The sequence below is a fragment of the Bombina bombina genome, chromosome 6, assembly GCF_027579735.1.
Source record: "Bombina bombina isolate aBomBom1 chromosome 6, aBomBom1.pri, whole genome shotgun sequence".
Classification (NCBI taxonomy): domain Eukaryota; kingdom Metazoa; phylum Chordata; class Amphibia; order Anura; family Bombinatoridae; genus Bombina; species Bombina bombina.
Genome location: NC_069504.1, coordinates 402,269,153 through 402,293,882, shown reverse-complemented (window position 1 = coordinate 402,293,882; position 24,730 = coordinate 402,269,153). Strand labels below are relative to the sequence as shown.

Here is a 24,730-nt window from a genome sequence, read left to right as displayed (position 1 = left end):
AATATCAGGAAGTGCCAGGGCTCCAAACTCGCGTGGAAGAGAGAGTTTAGTGCGAGAGATTCGTGCTTTTTTCCCCTGCCAAAAAAAATTGACCAATTAAACTGTTTAACAACCGGACGTCTTTTTCAAAGAGGAATAGCGGAACATTCTGGAGTATATATAACAATTTTGGGAGGAGAATCATTTTCCATATTGCGACTCGACCTGAGATTGATAGTGGTAGGCTTTGCCATTGCCTAAGTTTTTCCCTGATTTGACTTATAATTGGAGGTATATTATATTTATAAAGATCACCAGACTTTACTGGAATATTTATCCCTAGGTATTTAAAAGCCTCTGTTACTACTTTAAAAGGATTAATGACACAGGAATCGTTCCTCTTATGAATCCATAATATTTCTGATTTAGATGCATTTATCTTGTATCCCGAGAAAGTACCAAAATGGTCAATTATCTTCAAAAGCCTAGAGATGTTGGTTTTAGTATTAGATATGTGCAGCAGAACATCATCCGCATATAGGCCAATTTTAATCTCATGTTTCGTGATCTTTATACCTTCCAAATTTTGTCTTAATGTAATTGCCAATGGTTCAATGGCAATATCAAAGAGGAGTGGAGAGAGGGGGCATCCTTGACGTGTTCCTCTTTTTAATACTATTGGAGGGGAAACAGATCCGTTGACTAATAAGCTTGTAACAGAGTGGTTATATAAGTTCTCTATAAATTCTGGGAATTTACCATTGATTCCGAACTTAAGCAGAGAGGTGTTAAGATGTTTGAAGGTGACAGAGTCAAACGCTTTTTCTGCGTCAATGGAAAGAACAGCCATGTCTGATTAATTGTCACTCACCTTTTTAGACTGTAATATTTTTTCAAAGTATTCCAAAATAACTAGAACCTCCCGAATTTTAGCCGACGAATTTCGTTTGTGTAGGAAACTGGCTTGGTCCGGATGAATTATTTTGGGAAGAATGAGCTGCAGTCTAGAGGCTAAGATAGAAGTTAGAATCTTGTAATCTGAGTTAAGTAAAGCTATAGGCCTATAAGAATCCATTTTCGACGGGTCTTTCAATCCCTTAAGTATAAGGCTAGTGTAGGAGGAGGAAAAAGAAGGTGTGACGGAATTGCCGTTGATATAAATGTCATTATATAAATTCGTTAAATGAGGGGTGATTTCAGCAGATAGTTCTTATAGAGTTCGTTTGGTAACCCGTCTGGGCCAGCCGCTTTGTTAATGGGGAGTTTGGGAATAATATCTGTAACTTCCTGGACTGAGATAGGAGAATTAAGAATATTAATACACTCCTCTGTTAATGACGGGCTCACGATTTTGTCCCAAAATTCTGCAGATTTACCACTATCGTATCCTCTACAGGAATATATATCCTGATAGTACGCCACAAATGCAGATGCAATTTCATCTGGATTCGAGGTTCGCTTATCCTTGTTTACAATCTCTTCAATATATGACTGTTTTCTTTCATTCTTAACTAGTCTGGCCAACATCTTTCCAGACTTGTTGCCAAATCTATATAACTTTGCTTGCATTCTTAAATCTTTTTGTGCTTGTTGGGTCAAAATAAATGTATCTCTTGCTTCTTTAGCTTGTACATATTTGGCCCAGTTTAAAGAGTTTTTCTGCATCAGAAATTTGTTGTATGAATTAGATAATGCTTTTTGTATTTCTTTTTCCTTTGACCTCAACTTCTTAGATAGAACTATATTAAAAGCAATAATTTTGCCTCTGAGAACCGCTTTAGCGGTTTCCCAGAACAAGGCGGGGCGATCTATGTAATTAGAATTAAAATGCAGAAATTCCTCATATTTTGACCTAAGACAGGTTTTAAACTTCATATCAGGAGCTAGAAAATCTGAAAAGTGGAAGCGCAGAACCTTGGGTCTTGCTTGTTTAGGCTGTATAGCCAAAGTTATGGGGGCGTGGTCTGATAAGAGAATGGGAGCAATACTCGCCTGAATCCTTAGAGATCCCAATCGCTCATCTGTCAAAAATAAGTCAATACGTGAGAGAGTCTTATGTGCTTTTGAGAGACAGGTAAATTCCTGGATATTTGGGTTCTGACTTCTCCATATGTCACGTATTGCTAAGTTTTGTTTTATTTTGTTAAGCAAGTTAAATTCTAAGTTGTCCTTTTTTTGTCTTTTCTGTTTCGTGCTATCTCGAAGTCTGTCTAGCGGGCATTGCGGTGCCATGTTGAAATCCCCTCCCAAAATTAAATACCCTTCTGTGTATAGGAGAATTTTCGATTGTAGTTTGTCCCAGAATTCTGAATCAAAGGAGTTAGGGCCATAAATGTTACATAAGGTATACATTTCTTGGGCGATTCGAACCTTTAATAGAACATATCTTCGACCCGGATCCGGTTCACAGTGCACAACTTCAAGCTGAATCCTTTTCCCTATTAAAATAGCTACCCCCCTTTTTTCCCCGACACTAGGTGAGAAGAATACGTCCCTGACCCAGGAAGCTTTGAGTTTGCGGGATTCTTCCAGGCTCAGGTGCGTTTCTTGGATAAATTCAATATCTGTTTGAAATTTTCTCATTTGGGTCAGTATGGTTTTTCGCTTGATAGGGGTAGAGATCCCTTCCACATTCCACGAAATTATCTTACACCCTTCCATTTTCTTATAATATTAATCGGTATGGGGGCGAGGGGAGAGAGGAGAAGAGAGGGGGAAGAAAAAAAAAAAAAAAAGGGGGGGGAATAAAAAAAAAATAATAATAATAAGTTTTTGGTCATTCCATACGCACATAACCCCCAACCCAAGGGATGATCCCAACTACTGGGCCAATTCTGACTATGGCGGAGCAGACCCTTCTGAAGCTAGAGAATCCAAAGATATAAAGAACTTCTCAGCTTCCAGAGCCTCTGAAAAAAGTGGACTGCATCATTCGCTGATACTTTAAGTTTAGCAGGGTACAGTATGGTGGCATCAAAACCATTATTTATAAATTTAGTGCAGATAGGTGCTAGTTCTCTCCTCCTAGAGGCGGTTTCAGCCGAGAAGTCCTGGAATATAAGGATCTTAGCACCGTTAATAATAAGTGGTTGTGTTTTCCGGAAATGTTGTAAGAGAACAACTTTGTCTTGATAGTTAAGTAATTTTGCAATGACAGGTCTAGGCCTGGTAGTGTTTCTATTTGTTATACGGGGTGGCCCTAGCCTGTGCCTTTCTACTACAATGCGATGGTTTGTAGAAGGAAGTTTGAGTGCAGTGGTCAGAGTATCTGTAATAAAAAAGAACAAGTTCTCATACTGTCTTTCCTCTGGGAGACCAATTATTCTGATGTTATTCCTTCTGCTGCGGTTTTCTAAGTCTTTTAACCTCGAAAAAGCTTTTTGAATACTACTATTAATATTGTCAAGTTTAGAACCATGTACTGTTGTAAGATCCTCTAGATCTGACACTCTCTGCTCAGCCTCAAGAAGCCTGGAAGAAAATTGTATAACTTCTTGCGATAAAGAAGATATGTCTTGTTTGATTTCCATCTTCAGGGCCTCAAACTTAGGAGAAAGGGCCTCAGAGATACTGACCGCTAGGCTTTGGATGTTTAATGCTTTGGGCATAGGTGTGTTTACTAAGGCTGAGTGGAGATCAGGGACAGGGTCCTGTGTTCCCTTGGGCTTTCTGTCCCTTTGCCTAGCTGACATAGCTGGAGAAGGTGCTTTAGCAGAAATACCAAGAAACTTGTCCATGTACCAGTTGTGGTTCGGTGACCGTGAGAAAAGGTGCGCAATTATTCTACGTGCCAAGTGATAAGGAAGAAGAGAGAAAAAAAAAAAAAAAAAAGGGGGAAAATAGAAGTGACCCCGGTGGAAAAAGGAAAAATTAATTTAGTGCTGATTATGGGTGCTAGAGGCACCGGGACAAAGTGAGATGGGCAGTGAAATGTGTTGCCCAGTTACTGTTAAATAAGTGAAAAGTTACCACACTGGAGAAACTTATAAAAGTGAAAAATGTCCTGGTGAACTACAACCGCAATAGTGAGGGGAAGAATAGTGTAGCTTCCACACAATGAGCTTGGTGAATAGTATAAGAATACACAGCTATATTACCCTAATTTGAAAAGGCTAAGGGATTAAGCTACGGGGTTTATAACAATTGTGTGACAGTAAGGCTTAGTTTAAATAGAAACTGTAAAGGTTAGGTTCAATAAGACTAACGGATAGATTTAGAGTTTGGCGGCCAAAGGGGTGCGTTAGCTACGCGTGCTTTTTTTCTCCCGCACCTTTTAAATACCGCTGGTATTTAGAGTTCACAGAATGGCTGGGTTTTCAGTGCGTCAGGCTCCAAAAAGGGAGCGTAGAGCATAATTTAACGCCACTGCAACTCTAGATACCAGCGGTGCTTACGGACGCGGCCAGCTTCAAAAACGTTCTTGTACACGATATCCCCATAGAAAACAATGGGGCAGTTTGAGCTGAAAAAAAACCTAACACCTGCAAAAAAGCAGCGTTCAGCTCTTAACGCAGCCCCATTGTTTTCTATGGGGAAACACTTCCTACGTCTGCACCTAACACTCTAACATGTACCCCGAGACTAAACACCCCTAACCTTACACTTATTAACCTCTAATCTGCCGCCCCCGCTATCGCTGACACCTGCATATTTTTTTTTAACCCCTAATCTGCCGCTCCGTAAACCGCCGCTACCTACATTATCCCTGTGTACCCCTAATCTGCTGCCCCTAACACCGCCGACCCCTATATTATATTTATTAACCCCTAATCTGCCCCCCACAACGTCGCCTCCACCTGCCTACACTTATTAACCCCTAATCTGCCGAGCGGACCGCACCGCTACTATAATAAAGTTATTAACCCCTAATCCGCCTCACTCCCGCCTCAATAACCCTATAATAAATAGTATTAACCCCTAATCTGCCCTCCCTAACATCGCCGACACCTAACTTCAAGTATTAACCCCTAATCTACCGACCGAATCTCGCCGCTACTGTAATAAATGGATTAACCCCCAAAGCTGATCCAATCAGCCAATCAGATTGAGCTTGCATTCTATTGGCTGATCGGAACAGCCAATAGAATGAGAGCTCAATCTGATTGGCTGATCCAATCAGCCAATCGGATTGAACTTGAATCTGATTGGCTGATTCCATCAGCCAATCAGAATATTCCTACCTTAATTCCGATTGGCTGATAGAATCCAATCAGCCAATCTGAATTCGAGGGACGCCATCTTGGATGACGTCATTTAAAGGAACCGTCATTCGGCGAGTAGGCGTCGGTTGAAGAGGATGTTCCGCGTCGGCTTGGAAGAAGATGGCTCCGCTCCGGAAGAAAGAAGATTGAAGATGCGGCTTGATAGAAGACTTCATCCCGATGATGGACTTCCGACTTCAGCCCGATGATGGAGTTCTTCAGCTGCCGCTTGGATCAAGACTTCGGACCCTCTTCTGGACCGATCGGTGAACCCGGTGAGGTGAAGACAAGGTAGGGAGATCTTCAGGGGCTTAGTGTTAGGTTTATTTAAGGGGGGTTTGGGTTAGATTAGGGGTATGTGGGTGGTATGTTGTAATGTTGGGGGGGGGTATTGTATGTGTTTTTTTTACAGGCAAAATAGCTGAATTCTTTGGGGCATGCCCCGCAAAGGGCCCTTTTCAGAGCTGGTAAGGTAAAAGAGCTTTGAACTTTATTAATTTAGAATAGGGTAGGGCATTTTTTTATTTTGGGGGGCTTTGTTATTTTATTAGGGGGCTTAGAGTAGGTGTAATTAGTTTAAAATTGTTGTAATATTTTTCTAATGTTTGTAAATATTTTTTTTATTTTTTGTAACTTAGTTCTTTTTTATTTTTTGTACTTTAGTTAGTTTATTTAATTGTAGTTATTTGTAGGTATTTTATTTAATTAATTTATTGATAGTGTAGTGTTAGGTTTAATTGTAACTTAGGTTAGGATTTATTTTACAGGTAATTTTGTAATTATTTTAACTAGGTAACTATTAAATAGTTATTAACTATTTAATAGCTATTGTACCTGGTTAAAATAAATACAAAGTTGCCTGTAAAATAAATATTAATCCTAAAATAGCTACAATATAATTATAATTTATATTGTAGCTATATTAGGGTTTATTTTACAGGTAAGTATTTAGCTTTAAATAGGAATAATTTATTTAATAAGAGTTAATTTATTTCGTTAGAATAAAATTATATTTAACTTAGGGGGGTGTTAGGGTTAGAATTAGCTTTAGGGGTTAAAAAATTTATTAGAGTAGCAGTGAGCTCCGATCGGCAGATTAGGGGTTAATACTTGAAGTTAGGTGTCGGCGATGTTAGGGAGGGCAGATTAGGGGTTAATACTATTTATTATAGGGTTATTGAGGCGGGAGTGAGGCGGATAAGGGGTTAATAACTTTATTATAGTAGCGGTGCGGTCTGCTCGGCAGATTAGGGGTTAATAAGTGTAGGCAGGTGGAGGCGACGGTGAGGGGGGCAGATTAGGGGTTAATAAATATAATATAGGGGTCGGCGGTGTTAGGGGCAGCAGATTAGGGGTTCATAGGGATAACGTAGGTGGCAGCGGTGTGCGGTCGGCAGATTAGGGGTTAAAAAAATTTAATAGAGTGGCGGCGATGTGGGGGGACCTCGGTTTAGGGGTACATAGGTAGTTTATGGATGTTAGTGTACTTTAGAGCACAGTAGTTAAGAGCTTTATGAACCGGCGTTAGCCCAGAAAGCTCTTAACTACTGACTTTTTTCTGCGGCTGGAGTTTTGTCGTTAGATTTCTAACACTCACTTCAGCCACGACTCTAAATACCGGCGTTAGAAAGATCCCATTGAAAAGATAGGATACGCAATTGACGTAAGGGGATCTGCGGTATGGAAAAGTCGTGGCTGGAAAGTGAGCGTTAGACCCTTTAATGACTGGCTCCAAATACCAGAGGGCGGTAAAAACCAGCGTTAGGAGCCTCTAACGCTGGTTTTGACGGCTACCGCCCAACTCTAAATCTAGGCCTTATTTATCCGTTCTTATGTTTAGTGACTAAATGGCAGCATAGGATTTTTTACTGAAATTAGTAAAAGAAAATAAGAGGCCTCAGATTAGAAAGAACGTTCTTAGATCAGTTCTTACACATTCATATGCTATTATTCCACACAAATTAATGACGTGAGGCTATCCACAATTAAGCAGCGCCAGTTACTTTATAAGATATAAATATAGGCCCCAAGGTTTGTCCTGCATACACAGCAGTAATCAGTATATATTACTTAAGTTTTTTTTTTCTTTTCCTCCTTCTTTCCCCTTAAATTTCCATGCAGAGGGGAGAGGGGGAGATTTGTTCTTAGTGAATCAGGTACAAAAGAGAGATAGAAATAAATAGCAATTACCCTCATCCCTTCCCTTTCCTTCTTGACTGTTTACAAGTTCCCTGTAGATTCCTTAGGGATTATAACAATTATTGTTAACAACAAGCTTATGCTGCAGTTAATCAGCTATGGCTACTGAGAGGAGAAAAAAAAAAAAAAAAAAAAAGGGATAGAAACACAAGAATCATCAGAACAAGAGCAGCTGAAGTCTCAATGAGTCAGGAGACAATATAACACAATATGATATCATACAGTGTAAACAGTGTGAACATCCAAAAATATCGTTATTGTTACTATTGCTTTTGATACTATTGTTACCACTTTTCCCTTTTCCCCTAAAATCGAAAAAAATAAATAATAATTTCTTCATTTCCCCTCCTCTCTGCGTGCTTTTCCTAGATAAAATTCACTTAAATACTGTTCCCAAAGTCCCAGTCATTGAAGTGTACTAGTATAGTCACAAAGAGCCCCTGTTAACCAAATTCCCTATTTCAGGGTCTGTAATAGCTTTGTTTTGATCTAGACAAATGAAAGAGAATACAATGTCCACCAATAGGTCCTGACCATTCAGCTCATGCAGCCTTGCAGGTTTATATCAGAAGGGATACTGGTCAAGTAACCAGCAGGGACTCTCACTCCCAGCTTTGTCACGTTCTGCTTTGATATATCTGTCTTTCCTTCCCTTTATTCCCCTTGCAAGAAGCACTTATAATGAAGATAAGTAGAGGGAAAAAAGACACTCACCCCTCCTCACGGTGTCGGGCTGCCCGCCATAGCTGTTTCTTGATTCACAGATCCCTGAAGGGTAAATCAGTCCCGGAGGCAGCCGACGTCAGGAGCTTGTAATTCACAACCAGCAGCCAAGGATATAGCTCCCCTCTCGCAACATCGGTGGGAGGGGAGACGATAGAACACTCCAGCGGTAATGCAGATGATTTCCAGCAATCGGTCCCCGATTCAAGACCGTACCCAGCCTCCTCCTGCGCAGCACCGGTGGGGGAGGGGGCGGGGTGGCCGTCGGTCGGTAGAGCCTGCAGGCAAATGGTATAGGTCTCCTGAGCGCAATGCGGGTGAGGCTGCAGAGGGGAGAACCCCAGCGTCTTGGAATCCGAATCTAGCCAGACAAAGACGGCGGGCAGCAGACCCAGAGAGGGGGAGTGGAGACGGCAGGAGAGTCACTCCAGATAGGCAAAAAGGAAAAAGTAACTTTGGAGCGGGAACTTCAGATAAATTATTTTGCTCCTTAATCAGGCCGGTTGGTCTATATAGATAGCTACACTGGGTCCAAGTAGCGGGTATCCAACATAAACCAGTGGGGTGGAAGTCCACTGGTGAGGTTCCAGAGATGGTTTTAATATCTGTCCTCCAAAGCAGCCTCAAAAACTTGAGGTAAGGCGCAGAAAGTTTCACCGCCAGTGGCTAACGAACTGGAGCTGCGAGCTAAGCAACACCTGCCTGAGCAACACCTCATTATCAAAATTATCATTTTTTCTTCGTTCTCTTTCTATCTTTATTTGAAAAGCCATCTAAGCTTTTTTGGTTAAGTACTCTGGACAGCACTTTTTGATTGGTGGATTATTTTTTTCCACCAAACAGCAAGTACAACCCAGGTTGTTCACCAAAAATGGGCCAGCATCTAAACTTAGATTCTTGCATTTCAAATAAAGATACCAAGAGAATAAAGAACATTTGATAATAGGAGTAAATTAGAAAGTTTCTTATAATTTCATGCTCTATCTGAATCACGAAAGAAAAAAATTGGGTTCAGTGTCCCTTTAAAATAATGTTGGCTTCTGATAGCAAGTTAATATGACCTGGTGGTTTTGCCCCCAGCTGGTAAAACACTGGTACCACTGCAATTAAACCATTTCCATCCAAACTGATCTAATATTTCCCCCCAAAATAAACCCCATTGCTAACCCTATTTAACCTCTCATTGCCATTAACAATAACCATCACTGACCCATTTAAGCTAATGGAATTGAACTGAAGTGTTGCAGCCCCAATATACATGCCATTAACCCTAACTCTGACTATACCCCAGTGCAATTAAACCTCCTTGCACTAATCAAATGGATGAGTGGGCAAGCTCTATTTTGACAAAAGACACGTCCATCCGCAACTGAAAACGATTAAGCTTATTCGCCAGGATTTTTTTTAATAGAGTGTAATGTCCTAAAATAAAGTTGTTGCTTTTTTTAAATATTATTTTAGGACTTTTTTGTAACTCTGGGTTCTGTGAGGTGTTAGGTGCCTGGAGTGTATTTGTGATGGTTGAATTAGTTGTATAGATAGGGTTCACCAGTATGGAGATTGTATGGGAGGTTTACTCAGTAGGTGGTGTGTTTGGGGTAAGAAGGAGTAACATTAAGGGGGTTCATTTCATTTAATGCTGTATTGTACAGGACTGGGTAAGATTAGAGCAAATTCACAGACAGGATTCATGTTTAAGTTTTTTTTGGATCAGGTGTAGTTAGAGTTTAACGGAGGTGGGGAAATAAGTTAGCAGTGGTTAAGTTATTTGCACTGTGGGTGGTTATGGTTTCACCTTATTGTTGTTGGAATTAACTCACAGTTGATTAATATTTTTTTATTAAATTATCCACATAAAGTTATGTCAGCTTATAAACTGTTGTATGACAGATAAAAGCTTAGTTTATAATAAAAGAATAAAAACATTGTTGAAACTACTTTTAAACTATGAAACTTATACTAAAAAATGCAGCTACTGGAATGTTATGTGATAACAGCAAAGGAGAGTTTGAACATGTTAACATTGTATGAAATTATTAATTGCACGCACATTTATATCAGTGATTAAAGGGATATGTTAGTCAACATAAGTTTCTTTGATGTAATTTTTATAATGTACACCTGAGCTTTTTTTTATTTAAAATTAAGATCAACTCCTTGTGTGTTTCATTAGAATTTGGTGTTACAAAGTTTACTAATAGCTGTGGTTTTACGAATTCAAATAAAAGCTATAGCAATGGTTTGAGATGGCTTTGAAACGGAAGCTAAAAATGTCAATTTTCTATTAAATTTAATCTTACATCTTTCTCCCTGATTTATGTTTTCCTGAGCAAAGCTAATATAACTAAAACTTCTCTAGTTTGTGGTTTAAATGTTATCCCTTTTTCTCTAACAATTAAAATAATGAGAACAGTGCTATATAGTGTCTTGGATTTATGGTCTCTATATTGGATTTATTCTCTCTAATTAAGAGTTTTGTCAACAATCTTTTCAACAAACTCTTCTAACAGGTTTATTCAGTTTGATAAGCCATTTTCCAATTTAAAGGCATTCTGTTACATGAGGAAGCATTGTTTTCTAATGGTTGTCAAATTACTTCACAATGAGTTTATTAATCAAGCACTTTAATGAGGTTCCTCAAACTTCTCACGCAATATTTTATTTATTGGCACATTTTTTGAGGGGTGGACTGCCAATTTTGTGTATGTTCAGTTCACATTTTTTTTTTTTTAAATAATATTTTTTATTTAGAATTTAACACATAACATTGATAAAATGCAGACATATGGACCAGTAAAACAATGCAATACATACATGAGATACAAGTCACATTTTCAAGATTTTCCTCTGTGGGTGTGCAAGATATCTGAATAGGTTAAAAAAAAGGAAAAAATGGCATAGTTGTATACATAACATAAGCTGTATTAATGTAGCAGTACTAGGCTCACTATTATGGACATAAAGGGTTGGGGAAGGGAACTAAGCGCTAAGAGTTACCTACCATATAGGAATACTTCTCCAGCCATATAAACCATTTAAAAGTGGATCTAAACATGTGGGGGTAAGAGTTCAGTTCACATTTTAATAGGCAAAATCATTTGCTAGTGTCATTAAAATATAGAGAGTGAAATGTCCGCAACCAGGATATTGGTAACTTTTAGATTTCCATTCAAGATGTTGGAAGAGTAATATGGGTAACAAAAGGCACAGATACAGCCATTAGCTGATTTCATAAAGGTAATCATGAGAATCTCCTAACTTTTGACTCGTTGTAGTGATTCACTTACATCTGTGAATGTCCATTCATGACTGCAATTACGTGTTTGGACTTTATACAAATGTTAATTAAATTAAACACAAAACTATAGGAAAGGGTCGATTTTACACATGTAATACATTGAGTTTAATTAGGAAACTCTAAGAACCTTCAATCCAACACAAGGCCGTCATCAGTAATAATTAATCATTTTTGGGTGAATGTCATCTATTTTATTGGCCGTTTATATTTTACTTCTATGTTGCTTTATGAAAAACCTGCAAAAACATTTAGGTTCCTGCTTGTTTACTGAATCCAAGTATAGGAAATCAAGATGTTCCAGAATTTTTTAAGATGTAATTGAGATGGACTAATGATTTAAAACAGATACATTTATACTTAATTACAATACTATTGGCAAGAAAACCAAAAATAACTGAGTTGATTATGGCAAAGTCAATGTATTAAAAATATCTGTGACGTCCCAAGGACTATATCACTCAATAGCATAAAATGAAAAAACACAATGAAATCGGAGTATATCAACCATTGCACAGAAAACTATTGGTCAGTTTTGTTAATAGATGGGCAGCTAAAATTAATACAGCAGTATCATTTGTATATTTCCTGCTCATGCTCACTGTCAGATTGGCATAATAAGCAGGATTATGTATTATGCTTAGTAAGAGGTACCTATTCTCCAAACAAACATTAGTGTGAATTAGCCAATTGATACTGTGGGATTAGAAAGTGAAGGAAAAATCCTATGGAGGTGCGCACAGCTGATAGCCGAGACGCGGCTCAAACACAGTCTCAAAGAAGGCAGAGTTCCTGGATCATCCAGCAACCAATGTAGACGGCAGCACTCTTGGAGAGAAGTGGTAATGTAAATCTGTAGAAGCAGAGAAAAGAGAGGCGCCTTATGGGACAGTATCGTTGTGCAGCATCAAAGATACAGAAGATAGCACACACTGAATGTCAGGGTACTCACAAGGATTGTGGCATAAACGTATGCCTCACTGAGCAGGACGGAACCTTAGTCGCCCGCCAGACAGAACAATAGGGATAAGTAACCGGAACTCCAGAGACCAATCCTCAGCTACAGATAGTGGGAACGTCAAGGGAAACAGATTGTCCGTGATACAACCAATCACTGTGAGCTCCTAGTTTGAGAGGCAGGTAGCCGGACCAACCATGAAGCAATAAACAAAGAGCGGGGATATCGTAGAAACAGATTTATTAAAATCACTGTTAAAACATAAGTTGAAAGTAGAATGGAAACAGCAACGTGTTTCTCGACCTTCCGGTCGTTTCATCAGGCTGATATTACATTTGATAACCCCGCTCTATTTAACATAAGAATTGTCCAATCACAGAACCGTCTGCGTCCACACCCTTCATGAGCCCAATCGTAAGTTAAGATTGACATCTGTAGTGAAAGTAGCACCTACTCAATAATGAGTGAGAGATGACGAATGTGGAAACGGTACCGACTGTAATATACATACATGGCAATCATATGTTACATATAAAATGATTAAAACAGTTGAAATTGCTATAACATCAGAACAAAGTCCACGATCACATACAGTTCATATATAATTCGTATAATCAAAGCCTTAAATTCAGTGAAGTGCCTAAAACAGTAAATAAAACTATATAGGGTAAAAGATTCTTAGCTACGTATTAGGTTTGTGAATGAAAGTCATAAGCAATTCAAAATATAAACTAAGCATATACAAATATGGCTAGAACCTTATGAACAGATCACAAGCTAGTGTCTGCATCTGCATTCCTCATGTTAACAATCGTAAGTCAAATTGGCAAAATAATGATGTTGGTGGCTACTATATATATATAGAGGAGAAGAAAAAATGAAGTGTGCAGATCCAGCACCAGCTAAATTGCGAACAAATATATACCCATGTAATAATGAATGCCTGATAACATTGCCAATACAAAAATCATTGGCGATGAGCTATAGTGGTCTAAACCAATATAGTATATAAAATGTGACTATATACTTGAGAAAGTAATATTTCATAAATGATCCTCAGCCACACTACATAACTTTAAAATGAGTGATAAGGTTAGACATTTAAAAACTGTGGATGATGACAGCACACAATAAATAGAATAAAAGGACCATATATTATGACAGATGAGTGTCAATGTATATTGGGATGAAGATCATCTTATGTTGAGATCAGAATATTAATGTTAAACAAAATCTGGCAGATAATTCTATCATAATGCGGACAATTAGACAAGAACAAGGTAAAACAGGCTCAAGCAGAGGGACATCAGGATCCAGCCTCTAAGAGAAGGCCGCCAGATCAACGCATAAATTGAGACCGTCTGGATGCATGCTTTTCAGCAAATGGATCCAATAGGTCTCCCTCTGTCTGAGCCTAAAGAATCGATTATATAAATGGGATTTGGGAACAAATTCAATAGGAACCACAGAGTAGCAGTTGAGGTCTCCCTTGTGTACATCATTACAATGTCTTGAAACACTATGGAGTCTGAAGTTATTCTTCATATTCCGATAGTGTTCAGACCATCTAGTACTGAGATGTCTACAGGTACGCCCAACATATTGGGCCCCACAGACACAAGTGAGTAGATAAACCACGTAAGTGGAAGCGCAAGAGGCATGGCCAATTATAGTATAAGACTTATTGGTGACACTAGAACTAAAAGTCCTCCGCTGATTACCAATAAAATTGCACATCTTGCAGCGGGCTCGTCTACATTTAAATGACCCATGTCGCAAATTATTACTGTTAACACCAAGAAAAGACTGTCTATGTTTGACAATCTTACTCGGAGCCAACATTGTTTTGAGAGTCGGAGCCCTTCTGTACACTACTCTGGGTGCATCATCCAAAGTTTTTTTCAAAATAGGATCCTTAAGCAAAATTTTCCAATGTCTAGTGACAATCTCTCTAAGTTGTGATTGCAGTTGAACTGAGTAATAAACAAAGGATCTCTATGAAAATCACTATTAATTGTGGGTTCCAGTTGTGCATTAGAACCAGTGAAGTATTTGTCCCTATCATCATTTGTCCCTATCATCATTTAAAGCCCTGATGATAGGGACAAATACTTCACTGGTTCTAATGCACAACTGGGACCCACAATTAATAGTGATTTTCATAGAGATCCTTTGTTTATTACAAAAACAACTGCAATCACAACTTAATTAGAGAGATTGTCACTAGACATTGGAAAATTTTGCTTAAGGATCCTATTTTGAAAAAAACTTTGGATGATACACCCAGAGTAGTGTACAGAAGGGCTCCGACTCTTAAAACAATGTTGGCTCCGAGTAAGATTGTCAAACATAGACAGTCTTTTCTTGGTGTTAACAGTAATAATTTGCGACATGGGTCATTTAAATGTAGACGAGCCCGCCGCAAGATGTGCAATTTTATTGGTAATCAGCAGAGGACTTTTAGTTCTAGTGTCACCAATAAGTCTTATACTATAATTGGCCATGCCTCTTGCACTTCCACTTACGAGGTTTATCTACTCACCTGTGTCTGTGGGGCCCAATATGTTGGGCGTACCTGTAGACATCTCAGTACTAGATGGTCTGAACACTATCGGAATATGAAGAATAACTTCAGACTCCATAGTGTTTCAAGACATTGTAATGATGTACACAAGGGAGACCTCAACTGCTACTCTGTGGTTCCTATTGAATTTGTTCCCAAATCCCATTTATATAATCGATTCTTTAGGCTCAGACAGAGGGAGACCTATTGGATCCATTTGCTGAAAAGCATGCATCCAGACGGTCTCAATTTATGCGTTGATCTGGCGGCCTTCTCTTAGAGGCTGGATCCTGATGTCCCTCTGCCTGAGCCTGTTTTACCTTGTTCTTGTCTAATTGTCCGCATTATGATAGAATTATCTGCCAGATTTTGTTTAACATTAATATTCTGATCTCAACATAAGATGATCTTCATCCCAATATACATTGACACTCATCTGTCATAATATATGGTCCTTTTATTCTATTTATTGTGTGCTGTCATCATCCACAGTTTTTAAATGTCTAACCTTATCACTCATTTTAAAGTTATGTAGTGTGGCTGAGGATCATTTATGAAATATTACTTTCTCAAGTATATAGTCACTTTTTATATACTATATTGGTTTAGACCACTATAGCTCATCGCCAATGATTTTTGTATTGGCAATGTTATCAGACATTCATTATTACATGGGTATATATTTGTTCGCAATTTAGCTGGTGCTGGATCTGCACGCTTCATTTTTTCTTCTCCTCTATATATATAGTAGCCACCAACATCATTATTTTGCCAATTTGACTTACGATTGTTAACATGAGGAATGCAGATGCAGACTAGCTTGTGATCTGTTCATAAGGTTCTAGCCATATTTGTATATGCTTAGTTTATATTTTGAATTGCTTATGACTTTCATTCACAAACCTAATACGTAGCTAAGAATCTTTTACCCTATATAGTTTTATTTACTGTTTTAGGCACTTCACTGAATTTAAGGCTTTGATTATACGAATTATATATGAACTGTATGTGATCGTGGACTTTGTTCTGATGTTATAGCAATTTCATCTGTTTTAATCATTTTATATGTAACATATGATTACCATGTATGTATATTACAGTCGGCACCGTTTCCACATTCGTCATCTCTCACTCATTATTGAGTAGGTGCTACTTTCACTACAGATGTCAATCTTAACTTACGATTGGCCTCATGAAGGGTGTGGACGCAGACCGGTCTGTGATTGGACAATTCTTATGTTAAATAGAGCGGGGTTATCAAATGTAATATCAGCCTGATGAAACGACCGGAAGGTCGAGAAACGCGTTGCTGTTTCCATTCTACTTTCAACTTATGTTTTAACAGTGATTTTAATAAATCTGTTTCTACGATATCCCCGCTCTTCGTTTATTGCTTCATGGTTGGTCCGGCTACCTGCCTCTCAAACTAGGAGCTCACAGTGATTGGTTGTATCACGGACAATCTGTTTCCCTTGACGTTCCCACTATCTGTAGCTGAGGATTGGTCTCTGGAGTTCCGGTTACTTATCCCTATTGGTCTGTCAGGCGGGCGACTAAGGTTCTGTCCTGCTCAGTGAGGCATACGTTTATGCCACAATCCTTGTGAGTACCCTGACATTTAGTGTGTGCTATCTCCTGTATCTTTGATGCTGCACAACGATACTGTCCCATAAGGCGCCTCTCTTTTCTCTGCTTCTACAGATTTACATACTGTGGGATTAGACATTTAAACAGATTTTACTTCACATTTTCAAGATAAGAAGGGGTTTAAATTGCAGTTTTTTCCTATATGTAATAGTTACATCATTTAATTCAATGAGAACTCATTTATTTTTTAACCTATATATTTAGAACTTGTATATTTAGGCACAAATAGCTAGAAAAGCTTTATCTCAGTTGTCCCAGAAAATGCACTACCATATCTGACATTGCTGCATCACCATATTCATATTTTCTATTAAACTTTCCAAGACTAATTCTAATCTTTCATCCTTTCCATAGATACCAACTCATTAATGGTTGTACAAAGATCATTTTCAGCACCAGAATTTCATCACATCTCTTTGCATGTCTTGAAGTCTACACATTCACTTTTTGCTGGCATGGTACAAAACAACACATTGCATGGCTAAATGAAAGTGAACATTTGAGTTATGTTTCTATAGTGTCCTAGACATCCACAACAATTACTATAGCCCCACACAAGCTTGTAATGCGCTAGATGCCCTAAAGGTGCTAGACAGTGCTTTTGTGCATGTTTAGTGATCTATGCAGAACAAAAAGATGTAAAGGGAGGATAGGAAGTATGAGGTGGTAAGGTCCACAAAGTACGTCCTGCACTTTTAATATTTAGCTCTGTAGTTAACTTTGTGCAACTCCCTTGCAAAACTCCCATATTCATCAAGATTCTTTGGAAGTAGAGAAACTGACAATTTATCCTATTAAAAAGGGGCCATTTCTTCAAAAAGGCATCTTTGGAGAGAAAACATTAACCATTTGGCTCCCATAAGATTAAATTTCTTCTTTAAATATACATTCTATACTATATTGTATACCAGCAATTATGCAAAGCATTGCAAAATGCAGGTATACAAAATTAATCATTTAAAACCTTTAATTTTTTAGTAAAATTCTACATGGGATTGTAGATCCAGGGAAGTCTGGGGATTGAAATGAAAACCCTCTAAGTACTTTGACCTGGTTTTCTTTGTCATGGTTAAAAACCAGATGTACCCAAGCTATAATAATGCATGTACACTGCATTAATTTATATACTACTTTTCATTAAACATTTACAGTAGTTTTAACAATTACTCCAGAAAAAAATTGCCAGGAGAAGAGAATAAAAGTCAGAAGGATGTTAAGTAAAAGTAAACACAAAACTATAGGAAAGGGTTGATGTTAATAATAAGGTGCTATATAAAGGAAAAATTAAGTCAATTAAAAAACACTGTAAAAAATGTATTTAAATGAGGGGATTTAGTTGGGCCCCCATTGTATAAAACATACAATTAGGCAAAAATGTAATTCAAAAGACAAATAAATAAATAGTACAACTATAGCAAAGTCTGAAACATTCTTACTTTGTATCATTAGAATATGTCTTACATAACTGAAACTGCAAGCTTGTGTACTCAATTTTTCCGTATGAGCAGTATATACAACTTAAATTATTATAATAAAATATTGCATGTAGAGAGTTAAAAGGAAATAAAAACCCACATTTTTATTTTATTATTCATATAGAACACACAATGTTAAACAACTTCCCAATTTACTTTATGTATTACTAGATTTATTTATTTTACTATTGTCAAATTTGCTTCATTCTCTTGTTATCCTTTGTTTAAAGAGCAGTAATGCACTACTGGTAATTAACTAAACAAACCAGGTGAGCCATTGATAAGAGGCATATATGTGCAGTCACCAATCAGCAGCTTGCTCCAAGTAGTGCATTGCTGCTCTTGAACCTACCAAAGTATGCTTTTCAAAAAAGGATACCAAGAGAATAATACAAATTAGATAAAAGAAGTAAAGTGGAAAGTTGTTTAAAATTGCATGCTCTATCTGAATCACAAAAATAACAATTTTGTGTTTCATGTCCCTTTAAAGCACTTGATAGGCAACGAAAAAAATATATATGATATAAAAAATTCAATAGCCGAATGTCTGTCACTTACCTTTAACCTTTCCGTTACCCCATCAGTAAAGCTGACCGTAAACTCAGCAATTTTTGGCACTTTGGTTTTTCCCTTATTCTTTTGTTCTGACTGGTACTCTGTCCTTGTTTTTACAACCACCTTAAACAGTAAAAAAAAAAAAATAGCTATTGAAACCATGATAAGACATATCAAAATATGAAAAGACGTAAAAATAAATATATAAACGCATTAAAGGACTATTAAATACATTAGAATATCATTATCAAAAACTGCATAATAAAAAGACAATGAAATGGCACTGAATTTTAAATGAGAAAAATATTTTTTTCTAACAAGTTTAACGTTGCTTTAATTGCTGGCCCCCTGTATCATGTGACAGACATCAGCCATTCACAGACTCATATGTATATACTGTGAACTCTTGCACAATTGTGCATATAAAAAGACTGTGCACCATTTGACAAAGGAAGTAAACTGAAAAGCATCTCAAAAATACATGCTTTATCTGAATAATTAAAGTTTAATTTTGACTTGTGTCCCTTTAAGACCAGAATTAGGGGCCGATTCTCAGATCTATCCAGATCAGATATGGTTTTTCATGCTGACCCTCTCAGGTGCTGCCATGGTGGAATTATTGTAAAAAAATAGTCCCTGTGAGTTGCGAGATGGCTCTCGTTGGAAAGGGACACCGCTCCATAGAACAAAGTTAGCAGTAAGCAAGAAATTAAATCCTGCAGCCAATTTAAATCACATTACGCTGCTTTCTGCTTCTATTTTCGTATACATGTGTTTGTCTATTAGGGTTATAATTATTTTGAGTGTTTTGAGAATATCTAGCCATCTTCTAGCTGGCGAGAAAAACTGTGAGATCTGCAGTGCAAAAATATTTACAGAATTATGCTGGGATTAGAGAGACAATTTCATATACGCCCATGGAACGCCCATTTTTCGCCAAAGCAAAAATTACACTTTGTCTTTTGTACTTATAAGTATGAATTTCTATTTTTTTGGTACATCCAGTGTACTAAAATTAAAATTTACGCTGTGCATATTTAATATGATTTAAATACAAATTTAATTGTGCACTTTTGTAATTTATGCATTTACTTCCTATACGAAAATGCAGTATACGCCCCTTAGCGAGACACCCTGTTTTCATAGGCATTATGTGTGTGTGTGTGTGTCATACTCAACTAACATTTTAGGTAGCATCATATTACTGTGCAGAAATAGCCAGTTAAAGAGGGACTAATTAATGTTATTGGAAGACTTCAACCCAAGTAGTCTTGCTGTAACCAATTATCTAGTATCTAGTTTTCTAAATCTCTTAAATGAAGGATGTGGCATATTTCATGGCTCACAACCCAAAGGGTTTCATACACATTTAGGCACAGCAGAAGAACTACACATTATTTATTCATAATGTGATTGAATATCCTGCTGTAAATGTCATGTACCACAAATGCTATAGCCTATTTAAAATTAAAAGTAATCAGTACATTTAAAATATAAAAACACATAAACAATCTAACAGTTATTTAAAAGCTAAACATTTCAAACAGAATGACTGGTCTCCAAGCACTGAAAATTAAATCAGAATAGCTACATATTCTACATTCTAAATATTCAAAGATTCTATTATCCTACATTGTTTTAATGTTGAGATGCACAGGTATAGAGAAAATAAAATGTAAAGCATAATATTTCTGTATAGGTTGACTGCCCTTTAACAGTTAAAATGTGTAATGCAAATGTCACTTTTTTCTTATAGTGTATTAATTTACCTTAATTAAACTGTTTTATATGATTACAATTCAAAAAGACTACCTATGAGTATTGCAATGTTATAAATGCAAGCTTTTACATTAGACTAGTCTTTCTTTGTATTTCTATTAGAAAGGGTAAAACATTTGCATATATATTTAATCTTAATAATTAAAGACTTTTCTGCCTCAATGAAATATTAAAACAATTCATGTGTTCTCCAATTTTACACATAACAACTGAAGGAAATTAAATGATGTGGGAATGATATTATATCTATGTCACTGTGTAGAAAGCATGTACAATAAAGGCATGCATCAATGTCATTTATACAGGTAACTGTGCCTTTAATTCAGCTGATTCAATGATTCATAAATGATTAGATGTAAAAAAGCAGGTGACTGGTTGATGGATTAATAGATAGCTTGTGATGTAAAAATGTCTAGACTTGGGCTTTCAGATCATCCATCATATAGTTACCTTTTCAGGAGCTGGGAACTGCAGATGATTTACATCCAAAGGTGTGATCAAAGGTACAGTCTGAAACCCATCCTCACCAGAGGGATCTTTGCTGTTCTTGTCACTCAGATTACTCCCCAGCTTCACCATTCTTACTGCTCACTTGCCAGACCTCAAACATGTTCAAAATATATATTCCATGTTAAAAAATAGAATTAACTGAAATCAGCAGTTTTATCAGATAAAATTAAATATGTACCATTAACAATGCTTTCCATTTTATATAATCCTTACCTTTATATCCTATGTTTGCACTATATATTTGCAGAATATTTCTAGTAATATGTAATACATCCCATTATACAAAGGAAAACGCTATTCTATTCTGCATTAATCCCGTGGCATAAGGATAGGTTGCTCACCCTATAAAATGCATATACTACCTTTGTCAGATCACTCATCTATCTATTTGAGATATATATATATATATATATATATATATATATATATATATATATATATATATATATATATATATATATATATATATATATATATATATATATATATATATATATAATGATATAATGTATTCATTCATTACTTACTGGCGGTTGTTTATTCAATGGGATGGCTGGATACAGCAGACAAAGAAGTAAAACGGGAGCTGCTCGTGGTGCTGAAATCAACTCTCCTACAGACAGCAGCATCCAAGGGCTATGGAAGGCGCGAATGATATTGCAGCACAAAGCTCCTGCAGCACCTCACGCGCAGTCACCGGTGTAGTATCGGATTCTGTATCCCCAGCAGTTTCCGTATCCCTTTCTTCCGTGAAAAGGCATTCAAATAGTAACTCCGCCCCTACCTCTCCCAACATCTCTTTACTGTGTTTACCTAAGGTAGAATTTTTATTGCTTCCTAGTAAAATTGATAAAGTAGGAATGATCATTCACTTATTTAATTAAAGAACCGCTACTATAATAATATTTTGAAATATTAAGATGATTAACAAGATGTTAATATGCTGCATGCAAACGGATAAACAAATAGTTATTTCAATTTAAGAAGGTTTACGTTTTGCTTTTGTTGTAGTTTAGAAGTTGATCCTAGGAGACGGAGTTGATATTTTTTAGATCTAGACTGTCCTCTTTTTTTTTTTTAGCATTTATTTTCAGTGTGTTCCTTAGGAGACATGATAGTCAGTTGAAATAATATTGTATTTAAATTATGAATACAAGCATTTTTATATTTGCAAAATTATTCTAGTAAAAGCTAACATTGTTTCTGTAAGACTGTCGCGGTGTGCAAAGAAGATTTATACGTATGCCTTGCTTGCCTGTGCTTGCTCTTACAGAAACAGTGGTACATTTTACTACAAGCATTTTTGCTAATAATTGTATATAAGCAAAACATGCTATATCTATGCGAAACTGAAACGCACTCTGAAATTCTGTTTTGACTACCATGTTCCTAAACCAAGTCCCAATTGTGCGACTCCACCTTAACTGAACAAACTTGAACGAAATTGTAAGAAACATGGGTGTGGTTTGGAGAAGAATGCTAGTTTTTAAGAGAGCTAGGGATACAGTAACCGTCAGGGATACAGCATATGATAAGACACAGGGTTGATCTTTCCTATCCACCTACTAACTACTGACCTCTACTGTTAGAAAGAAATACAAAATAATTCAAATAAAGAAGTTAGTTTAGCACTGCCATAATTAAAGGGACATGAAAGGCAAAATTACACTTAAATGGTCCAGATAGAGCATAACATTTTAAAATGAAAAATTACCTTGTCCTCAGAAAACTCTTGATCTACAAAGCTAAATATATAGATATAAACTGCAAAGAAATTATATTATATACAGCGACAACATAAAACAATACAAGCTCCCAAAATGAGATCCCTAAAAAACTCAAAAGTTAGTGATAGTGATATAGAAGGAGGGAGCGCCAAATAGGCTAAAGTATCTTATAGATTATACAGGCTAAAAAAATCTATATACATCTAAAAAAAATAATCTGTGTACAGTTATAGTCAAATTTATAGTTAACCTTTATTATAAGAATACATATAGTAGGGTACCCTATACAAAATATCATGAAAACAAGGCAAAAACAAAATATTATAAAAACAAAACTTAGAGTAAGTTGAGTCTTCAAATATTATAGAAAATGGCCAGTGATTACTGTGTAATATCAGAGTCATATCCTCAGATATTAAATATAGAAGGGGTCCAGTAGTGGATAGTGTCCAGTGATACATAATAAGTGTCCTCTATAATTGTGTCTAATTTATATCCAAAAAAAAGTCTCCTGGTGTTGTAAATTCCAAATTAGTGATGTCCAGTATATCTGATTAGATGTCCTCTCTGAGGAGAAGAAAAAAGTGAAAGAAATATAAAATAAAAATAAAAATGAAAAATTAATAAAAATAATAATAAAAATAAAATTGAAACGGTGAGCCAAAAAAATATATTGAACCAAAAAAACCATGAATCCAATGTAGTTGATACCTGTAAAAATAAAATTCACATAGTACAGTACTGTTTACAATAATATAAGGACTAATAGAAATAGGCCTTGAAAAGGCCCTTGTTGGGGCCAAAACATAAAGATATAAGTCACTGCTCAAGTCTGCAAATAGGGTAAGCCTATTTCTATTAGTCCTTATATTATTGTAAACAGTACTGTACTATGTGAATTTTATTTTTACAGGTATCGACTGCATTGGATTCACGTTTTTTTTTTTTTTTTGGTTCAATATATTTTTTGGCTCACAGTTTCAATTTTATTTTTATTTTTAGTATTTTTATTAATTTTTCATTTTATTTTTATCTTATATTTCTTTCACTTTTTCACCTTTTTCTTCTCTTCTGAGAGGACATCTAATCAGATCAACTGGACATCACTCATTTGGAATTTACAACACTAGGAGACTTTCTTTTGGATATAAATTGGACACAATATTAGAGGACACTTATTATTTATCACTGGACACTATCCACTACTGGACCCCTTCTATATTTAATATCTGAGGATATTACACTGATATTACACAGTAATCACTGGCCATTTTCTATAATATTTGAAGACTTAACTTACTCTAAGTTTTGTTTTTATAATATTTTGTTTTTGTGTTTGCCTTTACATGATATTGTGTATAGGGTACCCTACTATATGTATTCTTATAATAAATGTTAACTATAAATTTGACTATAACTGTACACTTAGATTTTTTTTTTTTAGATTTATATAGATTTTTTAGCCTGTATAGTCTATTAGATACTTTAGCCTATTTGGCGCTCCCTCCTTCTATATCACTAAATATATAGATAACAAGGCCTCAGTAAAGTCATTGAATCTCAAAAAAGAATATTGGAAATCATAAAACGCTGTCTCTTAAAAAGACATTAGGAAGGAACATGAGCCTTTAGAGTCAAATTGGATGTAGAAAGACTGACTACTATTTGTCCTGTGGACCCAAAGTATAAAGACGTAAAACAGTCTAACACTCCAAAGAATTACCAAATCTCTGCTTCTAGCAAGTGCCCGGGCAAAAAGCAATAGAGGAAACGTCTGTTGACATCACCCATAAAATCAGCATTTTTAGCACACAGACCAGTATTTGAGATAAAATCAATTCCACTAGCTTAAAAAAAACTCCAATATATCCACTTTCTATCAACAAATAGTTGTGGGAAATCTAACAGAGGTTAAAAAAAATAATAGTACCTTAGGAACAAGCCTTGACGTTTTCTACAGACAAATTCTTACAATTTTATCCTAAGGAAAGCTTTAAAAATAAAAAACAAACATATATTTGTATAAAACCTGTTAAATTGGTAATTGAACTGTCAGAAAAGCATGTTTGTGCATAGCTCATACCTAGTGACAGTATGCTCACTGGCTGACAACAGTGAC

General features: G+C 36.3%; 1 protein-coding gene across 1 annotated transcript in view; it reads right to left on the bottom strand.

Moving 5' to 3' along the window:
* Positions 1 to 21,596, bottom strand: part of NSG2 (neuronal vesicle trafficking associated 2) — a 158,519-nt gene extending 136,923 nt beyond the window's left edge. The window contains exons 1-3 of the mRNA XM_053717142.1: positions 21,412 to 21,596; positions 20,825 to 20,975; positions 18,599 to 18,718 (exon numbers count right to left, since the gene is read on the bottom strand). Of these exons, the coding sequence (XP_053573117.1) occupies positions 18,599 to 18,718; positions 20,825 to 20,953 (249 nt within the window). The 5' untranslated portion in view covers positions 20,954 to 20,975; positions 21,412 to 21,596. The remainder of the gene's footprint in view (positions 1 to 18,598; positions 18,719 to 20,824; positions 20,976 to 21,411) is intronic.
* Between the last annotated feature and the right edge of the window lie 3,134 nt (positions 21,597 to 24,730).